The sequence below is a fragment of the Dermacentor albipictus genome, chromosome 9, assembly GCF_038994185.2.
Source record: "Dermacentor albipictus isolate Rhodes 1998 colony chromosome 9, USDA_Dalb.pri_finalv2, whole genome shotgun sequence".
Lineage (NCBI taxonomy): Eukaryota > Metazoa > Arthropoda > Arachnida > Ixodida > Ixodidae > Dermacentor > Dermacentor albipictus.
This window is the reverse complement of record NC_091829.1, coordinates 12,367,066-12,386,141: the sequence shown is the minus strand read 5'-3', so window position 1 is coordinate 12,386,141 and position 19,076 is coordinate 12,367,066. Positions and strand designations below refer to the sequence as shown.

The 19,076-nt window shown below is 43.0% G+C and overlaps 1 protein-coding gene across 9 annotated transcripts in view; it reads left to right on the top strand.

Annotated features, from left to right (window-relative positions):
• The window catches only part of LOC135911119 (collagen alpha-1(I) chain-like), a 162,609-nt gene that overhangs the window by 106,378 nt on the left and 37,155 nt on the right, over positions 1-19,076 (top strand). For 8 of the 9 annotated variants that reach the window (XM_065443239.2, XM_065443237.2, XM_065443244.2 and 5 more), the window contains 7 exons: positions 4,097-4,193; positions 7,061-7,156; positions 7,839-7,893; positions 9,993-10,183; positions 12,301-12,655; positions 14,753-14,845; positions 18,323-18,669. In XM_065443239.2, coding sequence (XP_065299311.1) covers positions 4,097-4,193; positions 7,061-7,156; positions 7,839-7,893; positions 9,993-10,183; positions 12,301-12,655; positions 14,753-14,845; positions 18,323-18,669 — 1,234 coding nt within the window. Of the gene's footprint in view, positions 1-54; positions 157-4,096; positions 4,194-7,060; positions 7,157-7,838; positions 7,894-9,992; positions 10,184-12,300; positions 12,656-14,752; positions 14,846-18,322; positions 18,670-19,076 lie in introns of those variants that run through there. The other variant, XM_065443245.1, reaches the window with a different exon arrangement.

Genomic DNA, 19,076 nt, shown 5'->3' with positions numbered 1-19,076 from the left:
CCTAACTTCCAGGTGTGATCCCTAGTGGCCTTCCCTCTTTCCCCAATAGTTCTCCCTGCTGCCTGCTTGTTCCCTACAACATGGCTTGCTCACTAACGCCCAGAGGCAAAGGTTGACGACCGAGCGAACAGAACCGTTCGCACATCAAAACAAGAAGTACTTACCCACTTTCTTGGCACCGTTTTCTATTAATCCAGTAAAAAATTAAGTCAGGGGAACATAGAACCAAGCCACATTTAGTAAAATATACATATATCTGTTTACAGCTATCCAATTCCAATACAATATGTAGCTCATTATAAAAACTTCAGTTACTGTTGCAGAACTGCAGCTAAAATACCTGGACTGCTATTTCTCAGCTTTAAGGTGCATTCTTTTGCACAAGTCCGGCTACCTTACTGCAGACACAAAGATAATATGCAGATGATGTTAAAGTCTAGCAAGAAGGAGGCAGGCAATTGCTGTTTGTGTGTTACTGTAGTGGCCATTATAAATGGTAGAAATCAGCGCCTGTGTAAGTTACAGAGGTTGTTTGAGTTAATTGTGAGCGGTAGTACTGTTTTACAAAAAGGTTGCGCTATAACAATGCAAGATTTGTTAGCACAGTGCGTTAGCAAACCACAATGTGCTCTGATAGCACATTGTGCTGCTAAGTAAATAATTCCAAATATAGCACCAGTGTGTGGTCGGACCATATAGTGGTTCTACAGCTTTTCAGTAGTATGAAAGAGGATAATGGTGGTACTGATACTAAAATACTGTTTACATTGGTGACCATACATATCACACACATTAACCATCAGGAGCACTTGCAGGTAGGGCTCTGCGTTTCCAGTGTAGGCATTTTTCCACATGAATTTGACTTTATTGGAGACTTCTTTTGTGCTGCAGTGAAATTTGGAGCTTCTCGGCCTTTTTAGTGTTAGCTGCCTTTTAGTTTTGCTTGCACCAAAGGAGGAGTATAGCCTGTAGTGCACCGCCGCATGGACGCCGGGTGAGGCACTTGGTGAATGTGAATGAATTGTTTTTTGTCACTTGTACGTTTATGCACAAGCCTCAGGAATGTTTATTTAGAGTCAGCATTTACAACAGCAGAAGGTTTATGGTTATTACAGTTCACTGTAATGCATAAATGCATATTGATCAATGCTGGAGTTGTTTATTGTTGCACACTCTTACTCAATTGAAGAAAGAAGCATAGTGTTCTTTCAATGTTTGCATTGGATACAGGAAGGTCCTGTAGATCCAGTCTGAGTTCACAGTCTATGCACAGTATGAGAATGACTCACCTGTGTAATTAGGTGCAAGTCATGAGGAATTTTTCGTTGCATGCCACGGCTCCTCTTTTCTGCAACAGCAACATAGTACTCTCGGAAGCTACTACTGGCTTCACAGTGCTTCTCATCTACAATTTCAAGAATGCAGTCAACATACACACAAAGCATGTTGCAGGCATCTCATTCCATTGAATTAGCAGCATTTGTAAATGCAAAGGAAGGAGTTTGTACACTTCGTGCAAAAGGTTAGACTCAACTTCTCGTTCCGTCATTATTGAGAGCAGTTCATTTAAATTTCTCATTAAAAATGTAAGCTTAATGACAAGGTTGTGTGAGGAGTTTGTTGCCAATTGAATGCCTTCATCGTGTTACCTTTTTTTTCTGCAAACATATTCACGGCACTGTTATGTGACATAAGGCTTCAGCTAGGGCTAGTTGCTACGACATCATTCAGTTTGCTGAGAAGTACCAGTGCAGTAAAGTGAATGAGGTCACGTGATCATAACTGAAGACCCTAAAAATCTATATTTGGGTAAATTTGTATTAACTTCTTTTTACTGGTGACTGTGCTTTTAAATTTTATTGACTAAATTAGAAAATGCAGAATGCTACTTTAACGAAAACAAAGTGTTGACTTATTAAATGAGCAAGATTTAGAGAACACAATATGTTCCGAAATTAAATTTTACTTCGATATTTAATAGCAATACTCAATGACCATATGTGTCACACACTTACTGCAAGTTCATTATGAGTGAGGTATTGCTGAAGAAAAGGGTTACATCAAGGAGTAGAGAGAAGAGTGAAAAATGGAAACAGCAGTGCCAAACTTTGCTTATTTCACGCCCCCGGTGAGCAATGAATGGACAGAGAAAAGCTGCCTCTTGTGGGGAGGGGGGCATAGAAGAAGGTGAGGGTCCTGACGCGACACTTGTGACAGCCACCTGCCTCTGCAGCAGCGGCAGCAGCACCCATCGTGTAAGGGGCATTCTGCGATTGAGACCCCACTGCAGCTGTTTTGCCTAACACAGCTGAATGCCTTCACCATGTATGTATTCATGGAGGGGGGCCCCCCTTCCTTTTCTGGCCCTTTTTTACGCGTGGTTAACCACAGTTGTTGGAATAGGCGGAACTCTTGTGTCGGTCGCACATGCTGCCGTTCCACCCTGCGAAACGGGAGGGAAACCCCCTCGTCATCTGTGGCTGCTGTTTATGAGCCCAAAAGTTGTCTTCATACTTGTATGGGAAACGTTTTCTTAAAGAAAACCCTTTTAATTATGGGATGAGTTGAGGTTCTTGTGGATGCTAGAATTTTATTTTCTAAATTATAGTGCTGGTCTTAAAGATAAAACCTAGTTTTAACGATGGAGCAAGGAACATGGTGAAAGCTATTCCAATTGGGAAAGCATAGCTAGCATGTGTAGTATAGACTATTTGAAAGTCAGATGCGATAGCTGTAATGTTTCTCCAGAAAATTGCATTTCTGCTGCTTTTTTATGGTGCTTTCAATGCTGCCAGGTTCTACCAGGTTAAATCAGTATAAGAAAAAATTGATATTCATAGAAAGAGGCACGAAAGTGTGTTCTGACAGTTCTGAGCCACTCAAATTGCTTCAACCTGTTATGACAAAATATGTCACTGGACCCATGTGTAAGCAGTGTAACGTAGCGTAATTACATATAATGTCAAAAGCTGTGCAGCATGAATTATTACCAGAATTTGTGGCTTTCAATGCCGGGCACTGCATTGCAGTGAGGTTTAAGGGGCACTAAAGAACTGCAGAGGCTTGTTGTTGGGCTTATTGGTTCATAGTCTTTAGTGTGTCTACAGATGCAGGCACAAACGAGACAAGAAAGGGAGGTGTACACACAGTGCTTTCTGTCTGTCTTCCTAGTTTCAATTGTGTGTGTGTGTGTTATTTGTTCTCATATAAATCTAAACATTAGTCTAAGCTATGCTAGATTGCCCTTCTAGATATGTAGATAACCTAGTTTTACCATAAACAGCTAGGTAAAGTACAAGAATGGAATGCAAATGGTGACCATACATTGTGATTGTCTAAAGTGGTGGTTGCTTGTAATATGTGCATGCTGCTTGTAGGTTTCACTGCAGTCTTTTATTTTTGCATCTTGCATTTTCCTTTCTGTTGCATATATTTTTCATGGTGGTGGTACTTTAGTGTGAAGGCTTTTTGTTTTGTTGTTTTATCTGTCAGTAACCATTAAAGGAATTCAGCCAGTGTTGTAGCTGTATCTGGATGAAGGATTATTGCATTCTCACCATTCTTAAATGACCACTCATGCTCATTAACCTGTCTTTTCAGATGAACTCTGTTAAAACAAATGTTTTTTATATGCTCAATACTTTGGAAATCTTATTTGTTTAGTTTAAGAATATTGCACTGAAATTCCGATAAGACACATTTACCAGATCTCTTTGTTCTTTGCAATGGATCTGTTTGTGTGGGCTGATTAGGCTTTGCCTGTATGTCTTTAGAAGGCACTGTGAATTACACTAAACAAACTGGGCTGATGTCATAGGCATTCTGTGAGAAACAATTTCTATGACTACGAAGGGGTCAACCCTTGACAATTCTTATGTCAAGGGAGGCAGGAGTAAATGAACTTATTGAGCTATGTAGCAGAAATTATAAATTAATTGTAGACACACGAGGAATCTCCTTGCTTTGTTCATCCTTCAAAAGATTGAAGGCGGTTTTCAGGACTTGTTCTTTGTTTTGTGACATCTGTTGTGTATAAAATAATTTAATATTGAAGAGTGCACTTGATCCCTCTTCTTATTTTTTTTTTGGTTTGCAGGATCTCTAATTTTGAAGACACTCTTACTGAACTCCTGCAAGAGAAGGAGGTTTTGTTCACAAAGGGACCCTGGAGAGACCTCTCTCCAGGAGACAAGGTGTGTTTAAGTTTTATTAATTTATTATTCTGACATCGTCTTCTACTGTTAAAGTAGCTGCAGAAGAACTTATCGTCTTGTAGCTCCTAAAGCTATTTCATATGATGTACCAAATCAATGACAATCCTGGATGAGCATGGCATGTCTCACTGGCATCGGATCATGCCGTGCATAAGTGTCGCGTGACTAGCTGCCCACAGCACATTTCACTGCAGCATGGCGATGTCATGCTTGGCCGCAGTTTGAGTCAGTGATTCGGTTCGTGGTGCAAATTCACTCTGAACTGAGGTTTGCCAACCTATCCCTTGTGGTCTGATATGCGAGAGAACAGCGTGATGAAGTGGACTGGCCCAAGTGTCGTGTAAATTCTTGTATCAATGCTCTATCAGTATGTCTCATATAAAAGTAATTTTGCTACATTTATGCACAGGGTGGGATTACTTTCCTTGTGAGGGCAAATCACCATCTTTGTGATGGAGTACATGCGAATAGTACTTGGCTGTTTGATTTCATGCGTGTCGGGTGTTTTCGTTGTCATGTATTGGTGTGTCATGTATACATTCTTTCTTCAGTTTAGTTTTGCTCGGAGAAACATCACCAGCTTCAAGCCTCTTAGATAATGCCTCTACTTTTTTCAAACCTGTTGACAGCTTCGGTGTGCTTTTTGATACTTTTAGGAGCAGTTTGCCATAGGCAGAGCGAGTTGATAGCCTATATATAGCTTGTGTAGCACTGACATTACCATGTATATGGTGTCATCCATCTCCCATTTTTCTGGTAGTAAATAAAACAAAATGGAGGATGCTTAAGCTTCGCCTTTAAAGGTGAAACGCGATAGCATTCAAAGATCCCTGACTGCTTCTCACACTTCCCGGCGACTGCAGCGTATGTAAACATAATGTTTACCTGGAAGTGCTGGCGATGAAGGCAGGCTTTCTGGTAGAAATGTGGTTTCTTGCGTGGGCTGGGATGGTTGGATGGATGGATATTATGAGCGTCCCCTTTGGAACAGGGCGGTGGGTTGCGCCACCAAGCTCTTGCTATCATACTGCCTAATATCGTACCTAGGTTAAACAATGAAAAAAGGGGAAAAAAAAACTCTGAACTACCACGCCGAAATTTTCTGATCCCCTATTGCGAACGGTGCTTTTGTACATCTCCGTCTTTTGTCGTTTCCCTACTTTTCTTCCACCAAGCCTCTTACTAATGTCTATTGCGGACATGTTTGCTTTACCACTGCTCCCTCTGAACCCAAGGGCTTCAAGGAGGCCAGTGGTGCCTAAATCGACCGCTGGGTAGACGTCTTCACATTCTAATAAAACATGTTCCGTAGTTTCCCTAGCTTTACCGCAGCAAGCACATGCTTCTTCTTCCTTCTTATATCTCGCTTTATAGGTGCGTGTTCTAAGGCATCCAAATCTCGCTTAGAAAAGTAATGAGCTTCCCTTTGAGTTATCATAAATGGTTTCTTTCCTGATTTCGTTTTTTCCTCTTAAGTAGTTACTCATGGCAGGTTTCTTTTCCATTGCCGCCACCCATGAGATTAATTCAGCATCTCTGACTTTCCGCTTGACCTTCTTTGTTGCTGTGTTGTCCACCCTACGGATGCGGTGGAGGCGAGCGCCATCTGGAAGTGTTGCAAGGAACCAGTTGCACCGCTCCATGGCCTCCAAGATATTCGTGCGCCAGCACACGCTAATGTCGGATGCCGTGGCCGGTCTATGAATGATAGAAACACTGGAAGAGGGGTTTGTTTGAGTTTTCGCATAACAGAATTATGTTCTCTCATATGTTCAAATTACAATCCGACGGTATTATGTCTGTAGGTTTTAAGTCGTACATTACAATTTTTCTAGGTATTTTACCTTGGGAAATTCAGTTATTTCCGTAACTTCCTAGCGCCGCATGGAGGGCCTGGGTACGCGTGGTTCGAAATTCATATTGCCAAAACGACATGAGACGCTGATCGCCGACGCCGGATGCAAGACGCTGATGCTGGATTTTCTACGACACGGGGCCCTTAAAACTATCGCATTGAAAAAAAGATGAAGAAGAAACACTGAACAGGGCTTTAGCTTTCGAAGTTGTATTGCACATTAGTGCACTTGTGCTATGTATTCTATGATTCAAGCTTTCTACCTGCGTTGCAACGAGTTTTAAGCAATTTTTATTGTGTAAGCTAAAAGTTATAACAGAGGCCTGTGATAGCTGTTGAGCAACATGTTGCAATTGTTCAGGTTAAAGAGGCTCGCTCCTATGTATGGTGATTCATTAACAGCACAGGCATGGCGGCAGCTGCATTGTGTGCACCTACCTACTGCTGTTGCCTCCCATACCCTACTACAGCTTCTGTTCAAGAGACTTTAAATAGTATTCATACTGCTTTGCGAAGAATTTTTTTGCTAGTCAAAGCAGCAAACCATTGTTTTGTCTGTCTGATGGGGACCAGCAGAGAATGTGTGCTGCACATTGTAACATTTCAGTACTCAAAAACCCACATCACACTAGGCAACAGGTTGAATGACACATCTCCAAGCATCTTGTTGTTGCCCCTTTGTCTCACCGAATCGACAACAGTTGTTTGCATAAATGACTGAAACATGTATCCTAACAAGATATGAGAAAGTCACTGAAAGTGTGTTGTTTCTGGATGTGTTGGCCAACTTGTAGCCCAGTTTAAGAACATCGTAAAGGACATTGCCCAGAAGGCATGCCGCGGCTTTCCTTTCGTACGTAGCGGCAACCTCTTCTCTGCAATGGTAATCACCTTGCCTAGCGTGTGTGTGTGCACCATTTTGCAGGTCTGGTGAATTGCAGGTCTGTTCTTTGCTCTTTGTGCTTGAGTCTCCTTGCTTGTCCCCACTTAGCTCCTGACTGTCAAGTGGCTACTGGACTATGCGTACGAGTCTCGGGAAGAAGAGCTGTCAGAATTCTTGGACGACCACTACGACGCTGAGGATTTGGTGAGCTCTCTCTCTGTCTTTCCCAGCAGCGTTTTCATTCACTGTTGTGCAGTGAATGATTTGATTTGCAGGATTGGTCTCCTATGCTGGAGCCATCTGTGGAACACAGTACAGCACTTATGTCTTGTTTGTAATTTATAGCTGATACTATGATCACACGAAAGTCTCAAAATTGGCACACAACCACAACCATGAGAGCCACCTTTTAAATGAAATCAATAAGCATAACATGCCAACATATATACAGTTCCATGTTACAGAGATACTGAAAGTATTTATGTGTTTTTGCATACCTCCAGTTGCTGCTAAAGTAGGGGTTGTTCGCATTTGATGACATAGTGGTTTTATTTCGTGAAGGCATTTGGTTTTCACAGTGTATAGAACCTTCAAGAAATAACCGGAATACTTGTTTAACTCTGAAACCGCACAGTAAATAAATAGAGTTGATCTTATTTGCTGATGAATTAATTAATCATGTTGCATATAAAAGTAGCAAAAGTGGTCTGCGGAAAGAAAGGCTATGTGGTTTTTCCTGAACACTTAGACTTTGATAGCTTGTATGCTCAAATTGCTGCCATTTAATAACACAGCGTACTGTCACAGTTGCAAACTTTATGTTCGAAAGCACAATTTGTGGGGTGTGCATTTATTTGTCCTTTTGTTTCCTTTTTTTTTCTTATAGCGTGGCATTCGTGTAGGCCAAGATGCTCTTGACAATGTCTACTGGTACTTGGAAGGTGAGTGCACATTTGTTACTTGTTGTATTACAATTGTGTGAAAGACTTTTCTTCAGAGTCCCTGAACCACTTTTTATCAAAGTGGGGTAAGGCATTTGAAATTAAAATAGGCAGTTTCAGAAATACTTTGCCACAAAAAGTACTTCAATGCGTTCAGCAGAAGAGGAGTTATGGGCAATCAAACATGACCTTTGCTGTGCTCCCATTCCTTTTTCAATGCCTTGCACTGCAGAGGCTATGGAGGAGTAGCGTGCCCACTACTCTCTGCCTTCTATGTGTTGTCACCCTGGCGCACAGTTGAAATTTCATTTTGCATGTTTAAATAGACATCATGATGCCTGATTTTCATGCCTATGATGCGCTAAATGTAAGCCAAACGTGGTTGTCCTCAGCAAGCCGCAGTGCCCTTAGCCAGTGAACTCGTGGCGCACCCTGTGGCGGTCGCGGTATCTACGCTACCAATAGCAGCTGCGTATGGGAGTCCGCTTTATTATGAAATAAAGTGTCCAGAAGAGAATGAGGAGCAGGCTTCTCTCATATTTTGAGAGGAAGGTAACTTTGCACTCTGCTTGTAAGTTCCATGTGCCACATATGACAGCAAAACTGGGCTGAGATGTTCACAGCATTGTACACTGCCCACAAACTATGTTATTTCACCAAGCCCAAGGGGTGTTAAGGGCCTCAAGTGCCAAAACAGGAGATTGCCTTTTGCATCACGTAGATGTCACAGTAGTATTCTAGCATCATTTTTGATGTACTTTGTTTCACTAGAAAAAAACTCTGTGAAGGTGGATGACCTGCGAAGCTGAGGACGTATACTGAAATGATCTGCGTTGATGATACTAGTGTGCTGATTGGCTAGTTGAGCAAAATCAGATGATGTAGTGCTCAGCCCACCAATCATCTCACCCAATTTTGCTAATACTGGCAATCAGCGCGCCCCGATGGCGAAGGTGTGGCCGAGGCAATAGTATTGCTGAAAGTGATAATTTCCGATTATGGCCCCTGTTTAGCACACGACGCAGAGGTGACGAAAGAATTTTGAACAAAATTACGAACAAATTTTTTGTCCAGATTGGTGGTTATCGTGATGATAGGTACGCGCACACATTCTCATATAACCTCTGTTACTAAACGTGCCTACCCAACGAGAAATTTGTCTGTCACGTAAGACAATGAATGACGCATACTCTCTTGCAATGGCTTATAGCTCTGTAAGCAAGGAAAAAAAAAAAATATCTAATTATTATCTACCTGAGAGTCTACTGATCTTGAAAATGGTGCCTATTGATAACTAATCTACTGAAAATGCATATCCAAGTTATGAGACATAGGCTTTTTTCTTTTCAAGTACCTTAAATGCCCACACGGGCATTACATAGATGTTACAATAAATCAGTGATAGTTACAGCATACGCATTTAAAAGATAATGAATTCTGCATAGATTAAAGCGATTTTGCATAAAATTCGAAAGCTGAGTTTTTGCACATGCAGATTTTTTGCGGAACCCTAGCCATAAACAGCTTCACTGTCATTACTATTTAAAAATAAAAGAAAACACCACTGGTCAGCAATGACGAAGTTGATTTGCCGGTTGGTATTTCTGGTGTAGGCTTGATTTGAGAGTTCTAGTACAGCCCCTTGAATTTCTACCGGTCAGTGTTTACAATTACAATTGTAATTACATTAATAGTTTACAATTTGCATCAGAGATGACATCCCAAATGTGAAGCCCGAAATGCCAGTCTTTTGCTGCATCCATCAGACGTGTAGCAAATGAATGAGTGATGCAAGCAAGGACACACAACCGTGCTCAACATGTGTGCCTATGTCACAGATTTTGAATACCCATATTGAACAACCATATTTTTTTATGACATACACAAAGCACAGATGTTAGCCTGAGTTGAGTGTTTTAACTGCCACTGCATTTTTTTTTTTACTAAGCCTATTTTTCATGAGCTTGTGCACGCTATGGTTAAAGTCTCACTAGGCCAAGTTGGTAGATGCGGGGACTTGCAGCCAGGAAGTTGTCTTTGTAACCTCTTCAGGTGGACAGTGCATCACTTGCCGGTGAGATACAATGTTGCCGTTGCAGACCTTCGCCTGTATCGGGAGCTGTGCCCCAAGAAGCCCCAACGCAGCCGGGAGTGGGACTGTGTCTGCCTGACAGTGTCGGACTGGCAGGGCTTCCTCAAGCAGTTCCGCAAGTCCTCCAACCCGCGGGAGAAACAGTTGCACACCTTCCTCTCATCGCACCTCTTCCCCATTGTCCAGGCCCAGGCACAGGTGCGTGGGCACCATCTACTGTTTGATCTCGGGAGTGTTCTTATTCAATTGTGCTAGTGAAAACCAAGCTAGTTGGTAATGATTCGTTACGAGTGCGGTAGTGCAAGACAACCTGAACACAAGTAAAGAAACTGCCCATCCTGTTTCGTTTCTTTTCACCGTCTTGTCTTGTGCTATCGTACTCACAATCATGGTGTTATGGAAAAACAGGGGCATTGTGTTCTTTGTAGCAAAGGGTGACTGTAGCAATGGTAATCAAGTGAACATTATTTCTCGTGCAGAAACGCTACGTGGCTTTCAGGGATAAAATCTGCTTTAGGCAGCTTGACATAGCCCCTAGACAGAACCTGAAGATATCACCTTCATTGATGCATGTCATTATTGTATTTATCTACACACATGCTGCAGCTTATAGACAGTCCACTGTACATGATGTACCGTATTTACATGATTGTAAGTCGACCCCTCCATATTGCGTGACAGGAAAAAAACAAAAATGGTGGGGGGGGGGGCCATAGCCGAGAGCGCATTCGATAACGAAAATTTATTAGTAGCTGACATGGTCACTGGACTACTCATCTTCACTAGTGCTGCCATCGTCACCGTTGCTACGGTCCCACAGCGCGTCGTCATCCTGTGAAATTTCACATTTCGCAAACAACCGCACCACGCCATCTTGTGGAACAGCAACCCACGCCGAATGCACAAAGCCACACGCAGCCGTCAGGGAAGCTCTTTTGACAGGTCCGGTTGGCGTAATTTCGCGGTCTTCTGCCGTCAGCCACTCGTACTCACGGCGAAGCAGGTCCTTAAAAGGTGAAGATCCGGGCTTGTTTCATGACCATGTCGCACTTCACTGGCAGGGACCGATCGCACATTTCAGCGAAGTACGCCGCAAGCTTAGCCTACAACTCCTGAAAGCGCCCAAACTTCGGCACATGGGAAATTCCTCACTTGCCATCACAGGTGAAAATTTCGCTTCGCGGCAGTCGCCATTATCGCACCATCCGTTCAGAAACATTGAACTTGCGGCCCGCTGCGCAGTGATTTGTTTCTTCGGCGTAAAGGATGGCAGCCCTCTTGAACGCTGCTGTGAACGAGTGCCGAATGATTAGTCGGCCTGGAGCACTCATGACGACTGAGGAAGCATAGTAGAAGTAGCACGTAGCCGACAGTAAAGTGGAACGCGTCAAACCAATGCCTTTCGTCAAACTATAGAGAAAGCTAAGCGCAACTGGCAAAGAGAAACATGCGAGCGGTGTCTGCTCTTCCATGAACTACCGATGCTCCCCTCAAGTGCCACCGTTCTGAGGGTGCCGCCGCGAATGGAACAGCCCCTCATGCGTGTTGTGTGCACTGTAAAACTCTCAAAAATTGTGAAAATCTTTTCCGAAAAGCAAATAAACACGCGGGATAATGAAAACCTACGGGTAGGGCCATAGAGCAAACATAAAATTGTAACTACATTGTAGCTCCCGTTGGTCTAGCTTTTTTGGCGGTGGCATGTTTTGGTTTCAATTGTAAGTCGACCCCCCATTTCACATTTTCAAATTTAGAAAAACTGGTCGACTTGCAATCGTGTAAATACAGTATAATAAGATGAAAAGTAATATGGTATGCCATGGAAATAAGGTAAGAAAACTCAAGCAAGCTTTACCAGCATCAACTCTGCAGGATGCAAGAGAAGTGAATCACAATGTAGTAATGTTTATGGGGCTCAAATCTTAACAGGATGTTCAATGTGTCCATGGCTGGCAAATATGGAAGACAGAAATGCCATACGATCTAATTAACAGCAACAAATCAAACTTTGTTGGATTGGTCGAAACAATTAGCACTGTGATATCCTGAGTGTAGGTTTCTGGGAAATGTGCTCATTCATATTGCTTTGTATTGCATATTGGTTTTTGTTTATATCTGTTTGGATATGAACCCACTGTATCATATTGAATAACTTTGAATAACTCTCTGCTGTTTCTAAGAATTTGGAATGAGGCAACTCAACTGCATCTATTTGAGAGTGTTAGGATTAGTTCACTTTTTAGCTGTGGTATACAGCACATCTGCTAATAATGTAAGACTCATTTTAATTTAATTGAACTCTTGTGTGCGTGCAGGCATTAAAAGGTGAAGAGCGTGACCTTGAAACGGAGAACCGTTGGCTTCTGGAGCGGGAGCAACACGAGGTTCTCCTTCCTCGGCCGGGCTCCGACATGAAGTGCAACGGGGCCCCCTCGGTAGACAAGGCGGCAACCGAGCCTCAGCCCGCAGCAGCAGCCGACGAGTGCGGGCCCAAAGCAGCACCGGCCAAGGAAGCAGCACCAGCCTGTCCGGCAGAAGCCGCCGGAGCTGGAAGCGTGGGTCGTGCTCCAGGCACACCAGTTTCTGCCGCAGACGTTGCCGCGTCTGGCGGAGTACTTGTCAACGGAGGCGGAAGCCTTCCGCCTGTTACCGGCCCACCATTGTCCGACAGTAAGCGAATGTTTGTTTTTTTGTCCGTCTGTCCCAGTGGCATTTGTGGCCCCCAGTTTCATCAAGTGAACTGGGGGCTACAATTTCGCGGCAGCGAAATTATGTTAATCTTGGTGTGGCTTCACGTGCAAATGCACAGGGCACTTGGAGGCCATTGTTCTGATCTCTGAGGCTTGTTGTTCTGCCGGGCCACCCTGGAGATGATGCACCGCTGTGTTTGTGCGACGAAAAGTGGAAACACAATATGTTAACTGATATGTATGCAGTAAGCTGGTACAGTATATGCGGATACAAAGCGCATTATGTTCAATGGCCGCTGAGTCAGGGATTTGACTTTACTACTTTTAAAACAAAACTACTGTTTAAGTGGGTGCGGTTTTACAAGGTTTTACTATACTATGAAATGACCAGTTGACCATTCCGTTAGATTGCATAGTAAGAGATTTGACTGTGGCAGGCTTGATTCCACAAGCAGAATACAAGGGTTTCAGTTTCAGTTTATTATTCTTTAAATACAGTGTACATACGAGGGTCCCAAAGTCAAAGACTGCAATAGGACCCTCGGTTAATAATAACAATGTAGAGATGTATTAAAGAAAAGCAAGCTAATTAAAAGAAACAAACACAATCGTGAAAATACAACATAGAAAAAATAAAATCAACGAAAACAAGTTGTATGTATACAAGCTTATAGTGCATAGAAAAACAACTGTCAATACATACAAATGGCAAATGTAGTGTAATGAATGATGTAAATTTAGTTACAGATATAAAGCAGCTTAAGGGCATGTATAAATGTATGAAAGGATGAAGATCTAATGCTGACGGGTAAACCATTCCACAGTTTTATAGCAGCGAATGATGATGTCATTTTTCCATAGTTAGAATGAACCATAGGTAGTGGAAAATTGGAGTTACATGCAAACCTGGTATTATTATTGATGAGGTGCCTGGAATCAGTGAATTGGTATGAGAGCTGTTTAGTAAGTAATTTATTAAATATAATTATTAGATGATAGTTGAACAAGTTTGTTACAACAAGGATGTTATTTTCACGAAGTAGTGGAGTAGCATTCGTGAAAAACCCATTGTTAGTGATAATACGTATTGCTTGGTTTTGTAAGTGCTGAATAGACGAGATATGACAGTTATGTGTGTTTCCCCAGGAAACAACACCATAATTAATGTGACTGTGAACGAAGACAAAGTATAATGCTAATAATGCGTCTTTAGAGATATATGTTCTTGATTTGATTAATGCTCTAATACCGAAGGTACACTTTTGCTTAATGAAGGCAATGTGTTCAGAAAACTTAAGGTTAGAATCTCATTTGATGGTCAGTTGCCTTCTTCTAACAGTGTGTTCCTCAGTGCACCTGCAGTTTAATGGGGTTTCATGCACTGCTACGGATTTGAACGGCACCAATACTCACTGCTTATGCCCGCCTCTTCTTGAGTATTATACAGAAAGGCACACAGATGGACAGCCGTTGCTGCAGCTCGGTTGGTAAAGCCCCTTAGAGATGGTGTAGAGGCTGTGTGCTTTGGCTATTGTTGAGAGCAGCTTGTTGCACTTTTTTTGCTGAGTACATTAAGTTGGGCATAAATTTAACCCTCATCTGCAATCATAAGGTAGCTTAATTACAAAATGAAAAAAAAAGGAGTTAATATTTTGCGACTTCCTAGCCACTGCTGTCTGTTGGTTCTGCTTGGTTGTCACTTGACTTGCTGTCATGATTTTTGCACTTGTTCACTTGACAGACTAGACATCGCAATGCCTCTCAAAATTTTTCTGGCAGACAATGATTTGTAACAGAAGAAAAATTGCAACAGAAAGCATAACCATCCTTTCACATTTATTTCTGTGCCCGAATCCTATCGGTTGTCAGTGGCATCCCATGTTTTGTGTGCTTTGGGCGCTTTCTCATCAGACAAAGCCTGCAAGAGTTGGCGTGTTGAATCTTTACAAGTATAGCTACATACACAGAGAGCGATACTGATAATTGTCCACTTTATGTTCTCAGTGCTTGCACATTGTTGCTTGTTTTCTTTCAAGTGTGTTATACACCTTCTGTGATGTCGTTTGCAATAATTCAGGTGGACCACCAATGTCCATGCTAGGTGACAACCCAGGTGATGGCATGGTTGCAGGCACTAAGGATAATCCAGGATCCATGGCCACACCAACCTGTAAGTCATTGACCTTTATTTAGTGCGAAAGCACTACTAGCCTATGAACCTGGATTTCGCCTCTGTCTGTATGAAGCCTCTTCATACAGCCTCACGTGAAATGCAGGAAAAGGCTGTGCCTGCGAAACAGCCTTCTCCGCCTTCATTCTCCTTGTGTGACGCTCACGTGCACTGCCGTGCGTGACGTCATGGAAATCTACCAAGCTCCCAATAAAATGTACACACGTACTGCGCCGCTTAGTCACTCCTCCCTTGCGCCTTGCCTTGTGCACAATGTTGCATGCATGCATGCATGTGTGTGAAATAAATATGGAAAGTGAATTGGGTTCATAGTCAGAAATGTCTAAAGACATTTCAATCGTGCTTTCGCACATTATTCCGTGGTTAGAGCAGTGAAACCGTCTCTCATGTTTTTAATACTGTTAAACCTCGATATAACAGAGTAGGTAAAATCGGCAATTTGCTTCGTTATATAATGAAATGCGACCTTTTATGCAGATAAGTACAGTCACTCATCGATTTTTCTTACACAGAAAGCGGCTGCAAAATTTTGCAAATAATTGGGCAATCGAAAAAGGCAAATTTAAATGAGAAAGCAATTATTTGGTGAATTTGGGAGTTGGCGACAAATGATATGGTTTCTTGCCATGTCAGCGTTATCTTCACATCGGTGGTACAAATTAAGTGAAGTCAGCCACGCTTTCGCATGCACTTCTCCCCTGCGGCTGAGATGACGCTATCATGGAAAGCGTCGGCAGCGGGGAGCGAATGTTTCATCTGCCTCTTGCTCCAAGGTGTCACTGAAACTCGAGCTTATGCCACCTCCAATACTAAGGAGCTTTAAGATGCTTTACCAACTAGCCCACCAAGCCATCCTTGTGAACTCCAATATTAAATGCGCGGTAAAGTAGCTTACATGATGCCACACCGTCTCGTCTCAGCACACCCAGTCTTTGCACTCTTGGCAGACTACTTCTAAATTAGGGTGTGCGTATGCATATGCGCTCAGCTGCGCTTACAGCCTTGTATGATGCAGCACAGCACAGGTGGCCAAAAATGGCGAAGTGCCAACTTGCCCCTGCCCTACCCCCACCCCTCGTGCACGCTTGATTGCGTTATCCCAAGCGAGCGCCCCTCGCCCTCCTTCCCTTTGCTAATGCGGGAAAGCGGCACTTGATAAGCCACTGTCTTGCTCGTCTCACCCTCGCACACTTTCACTCACACCTAAAACACGAAGTGCAAGGCGCAACAGGATCTTATTGGTCTTGGACTTTATACAGAACACAATGTGGCTCCACGTTGGTGAGGGGTCGCTCTTGTTGCGAGGGGCACTATTTGAGAGGTGCAATTTGCGAGCTGCATTTGCAAACAGCTGCTTGTAATTCAACCATTTGACCACCTATGTCCAGAGAAGTTTCCATTCCTTTGCAGCGGAAGCGAGATTTCATTATATTGAAATCGCATGCAAACTCACTTTGTTAGATTAAGGTTTAAATACGTGGTGTTCTATGGACCAGAGATTATGAAAAGTTAAGTACTTAGTTGTACAGAGAATTTCGTTATATTTATGTTCGTTATATCGACGTTTAACTGTATTTACATCAGAATGCTGTTATAGTAATCCCTACTGCACTGTAGTATGACTTCAGCCCACAGGATTGCTACAGCACTTTGTGTACTAGCAGCACTAGATAGCCTGACAGCAAATGGCATGAGCATAAAATGTTGACAAATTTGCTGATGTTCCATCAGAGTTTTCATTGAGCCATGTTTTGTGGCTCTGTGGAATTTTCCATGTTCCCAAGCTCTGTACATGTCCAGGAATTCTTGTCATTCCTCTGCTTTGAAGCTGTAGGCACGTTGCAGGCATCCCACCAGGGCGCATACAGAGTTGTCCGATCATAACACCCGTTCCAAAATGTGCTTGAAAATCCAACCTTGCCAACTGTTGCCCACTTTTGAGAGGTGATGGTTGCAAGCACGCAATTTGGGCCGAAAACATACTTGTATCTGTTTTTTAGGCATCACTGTTTGACAACAGTTGCTAATTCAGGTGTCTGTTTTAGACTACGTGACAATTCATAGTGACCACCATATATTTTACAGAGTATTGTGCGGTCGATTAAACCTAAGCATCTGCAGGGATTCTCATGACTGCTGTAATGAGAAAACTTTGTACAGCATTTCTCATAAAAAAAGGAAATCACTGTTTAGGTTATCAGAGCTTTTTAGAGTCCATGGGTGCTGCGCACTACAGCCTGGGCTTGTTGACACCTGTGCTTCTGGTGGCTTCATTTCTCTTCAGAAAGCCTTTGCCTGGTGGCTATGCTTTGACATTTAGGATTGCTAGCACAAAGAACAGTACCAGAAAGAAAGGACAGCACGACATCCTTCTCGGAACTCAGATTCATATTTCGGCAGAATAAGTGAGCACTCGCTCATACTCATTCACACTCATGTGCACTTCCACTCGCCAGCAATCACCCACACGCACCCACTCATGTCCGCTCATATTCACCAACAGTCACTCGCATCCAGTTCACTCAAACTTTCAGTCACTGACTTGTATTCATACTTGCGTCCATTTAAACTTACTGGCATTCAAGCCTACTCATAGTCAGTCACGCGCTGCCATGCCTGCAAAATGGAACATGGAGCAAGTATGGTTTAATGTACTAACGAGTGAGTACGCCGACCTATGTTTAGATTTATTTATATGCAGGCAACCATAAATATGATAACTATTATTCAAACAAGTCGGCACATTTCAATAGGGAGTTGCTCTGATGTGTCAAACGGCTGACAAAGAACTAGAGTAAAACCTCATTATAAAAAACATGCATATAATGAAGTCAGTATAGAAATTTTTTCGCTGATATTGGCATGTAACGAATGTATGTTTATAACAAAATAGGATGTAACCATGTTATTTTTGTGTCATACGCATTTCTATTATGTTCACGTTCAACTGTATTAGCTATACGACAGCTCAGCATGTAAAGACAATCACCATGGCATGGCCAACAGCACAGGAGCAATAAAACCAAATCTGTACATTTAAAAGTCGTCCCTTGCACTGGTCCTAAGCAAGAATGCAATTCAATTCTCCCCAATTTTCTTTTTTTTTTTCAGTGGGGCGCATTTTATTCTCTTGAAATGTTAGTAACTGCTTTCAGTATTATTTTACTTATTTTTAACTCATTGCTAATGAGGCTATACACTTTACCACCACAAAGTGTGTTTGCCAAACACACTTGCCGACAAGTACGCTCTGCAGTAAGTGTCACTAAGTGTCGCAGCCTGCGAATGACGCTAGGGGCGAAGTGCACTGAAGGAGTATTAGGTGCGCGTTAAAGAACCCCAGGTTGTTAAAATTACTCAGGAGTGCTCCACTACGGCGTGCCTCCTAATCAGATTGTGGTTTCAGGACCCAGAACGAAATCTTAAATGTTACAGCTTCCCTTCCGTATCCCACAGCCTCAGATGCTGCAGCAGCAGCTGGCGGTCCCATGCTGCCCACAATGCCAACGCAGCAGCAGCCCATGGGGGGGCCACAGCAGCAGCAGTTACCTCCGCACCCACACCACCACGCGGGTGGCACCCTCACCGTGGGGGGTGGTGTTGGCGCATCCCAGCTCACCCACGGCGGCATGCCCCCGCACATGGTGCACCATCAGCAGCACCCGCAGCCTCACCCCGGAGTTCCCGGTGGCCACGGTGGACCGTGCAATCCACATTCGGGGGCGGCACACATGGCGGGGGGAAACATGGCCGTCGGAGGTGGACCGAGCCCCATGGGGGGACCTGGCATGGGTGGACCGCAGGTAAGGGTTGGCTACTTCTTTTTTTTTCTTTTTGTAGGGGTAAAGTGGCCAGGACGTGGCTGAAACCGCACTATTCTGAGCAAAAAGTTAAAAGTTACTAAGTGATGGTAATGATTACTTGCTTGAAATTATATCTTTATTTTGTGCTTTAGTTCCTAGATGTCTTCCTTATTATTTCTTAAACTTATGATTAAAGTTACTTCCTGCAGTTCCTGCAAAATACTTACTTCCTGCAAAGTTACTTCCTGCAGTTCCTGCAAAATGTTCAGAATGTGAAAAAGGGAGAACAACACCCGATTTTCTAAATTGATGTCAAGTCTTACGATTGTGTTTTGCTAAGAAAAGCAGGTTTGATGCAGGTAGAGGGTGGCTGACCCTTTGGTATGTCTTGAGAAGTAGCGATAAAT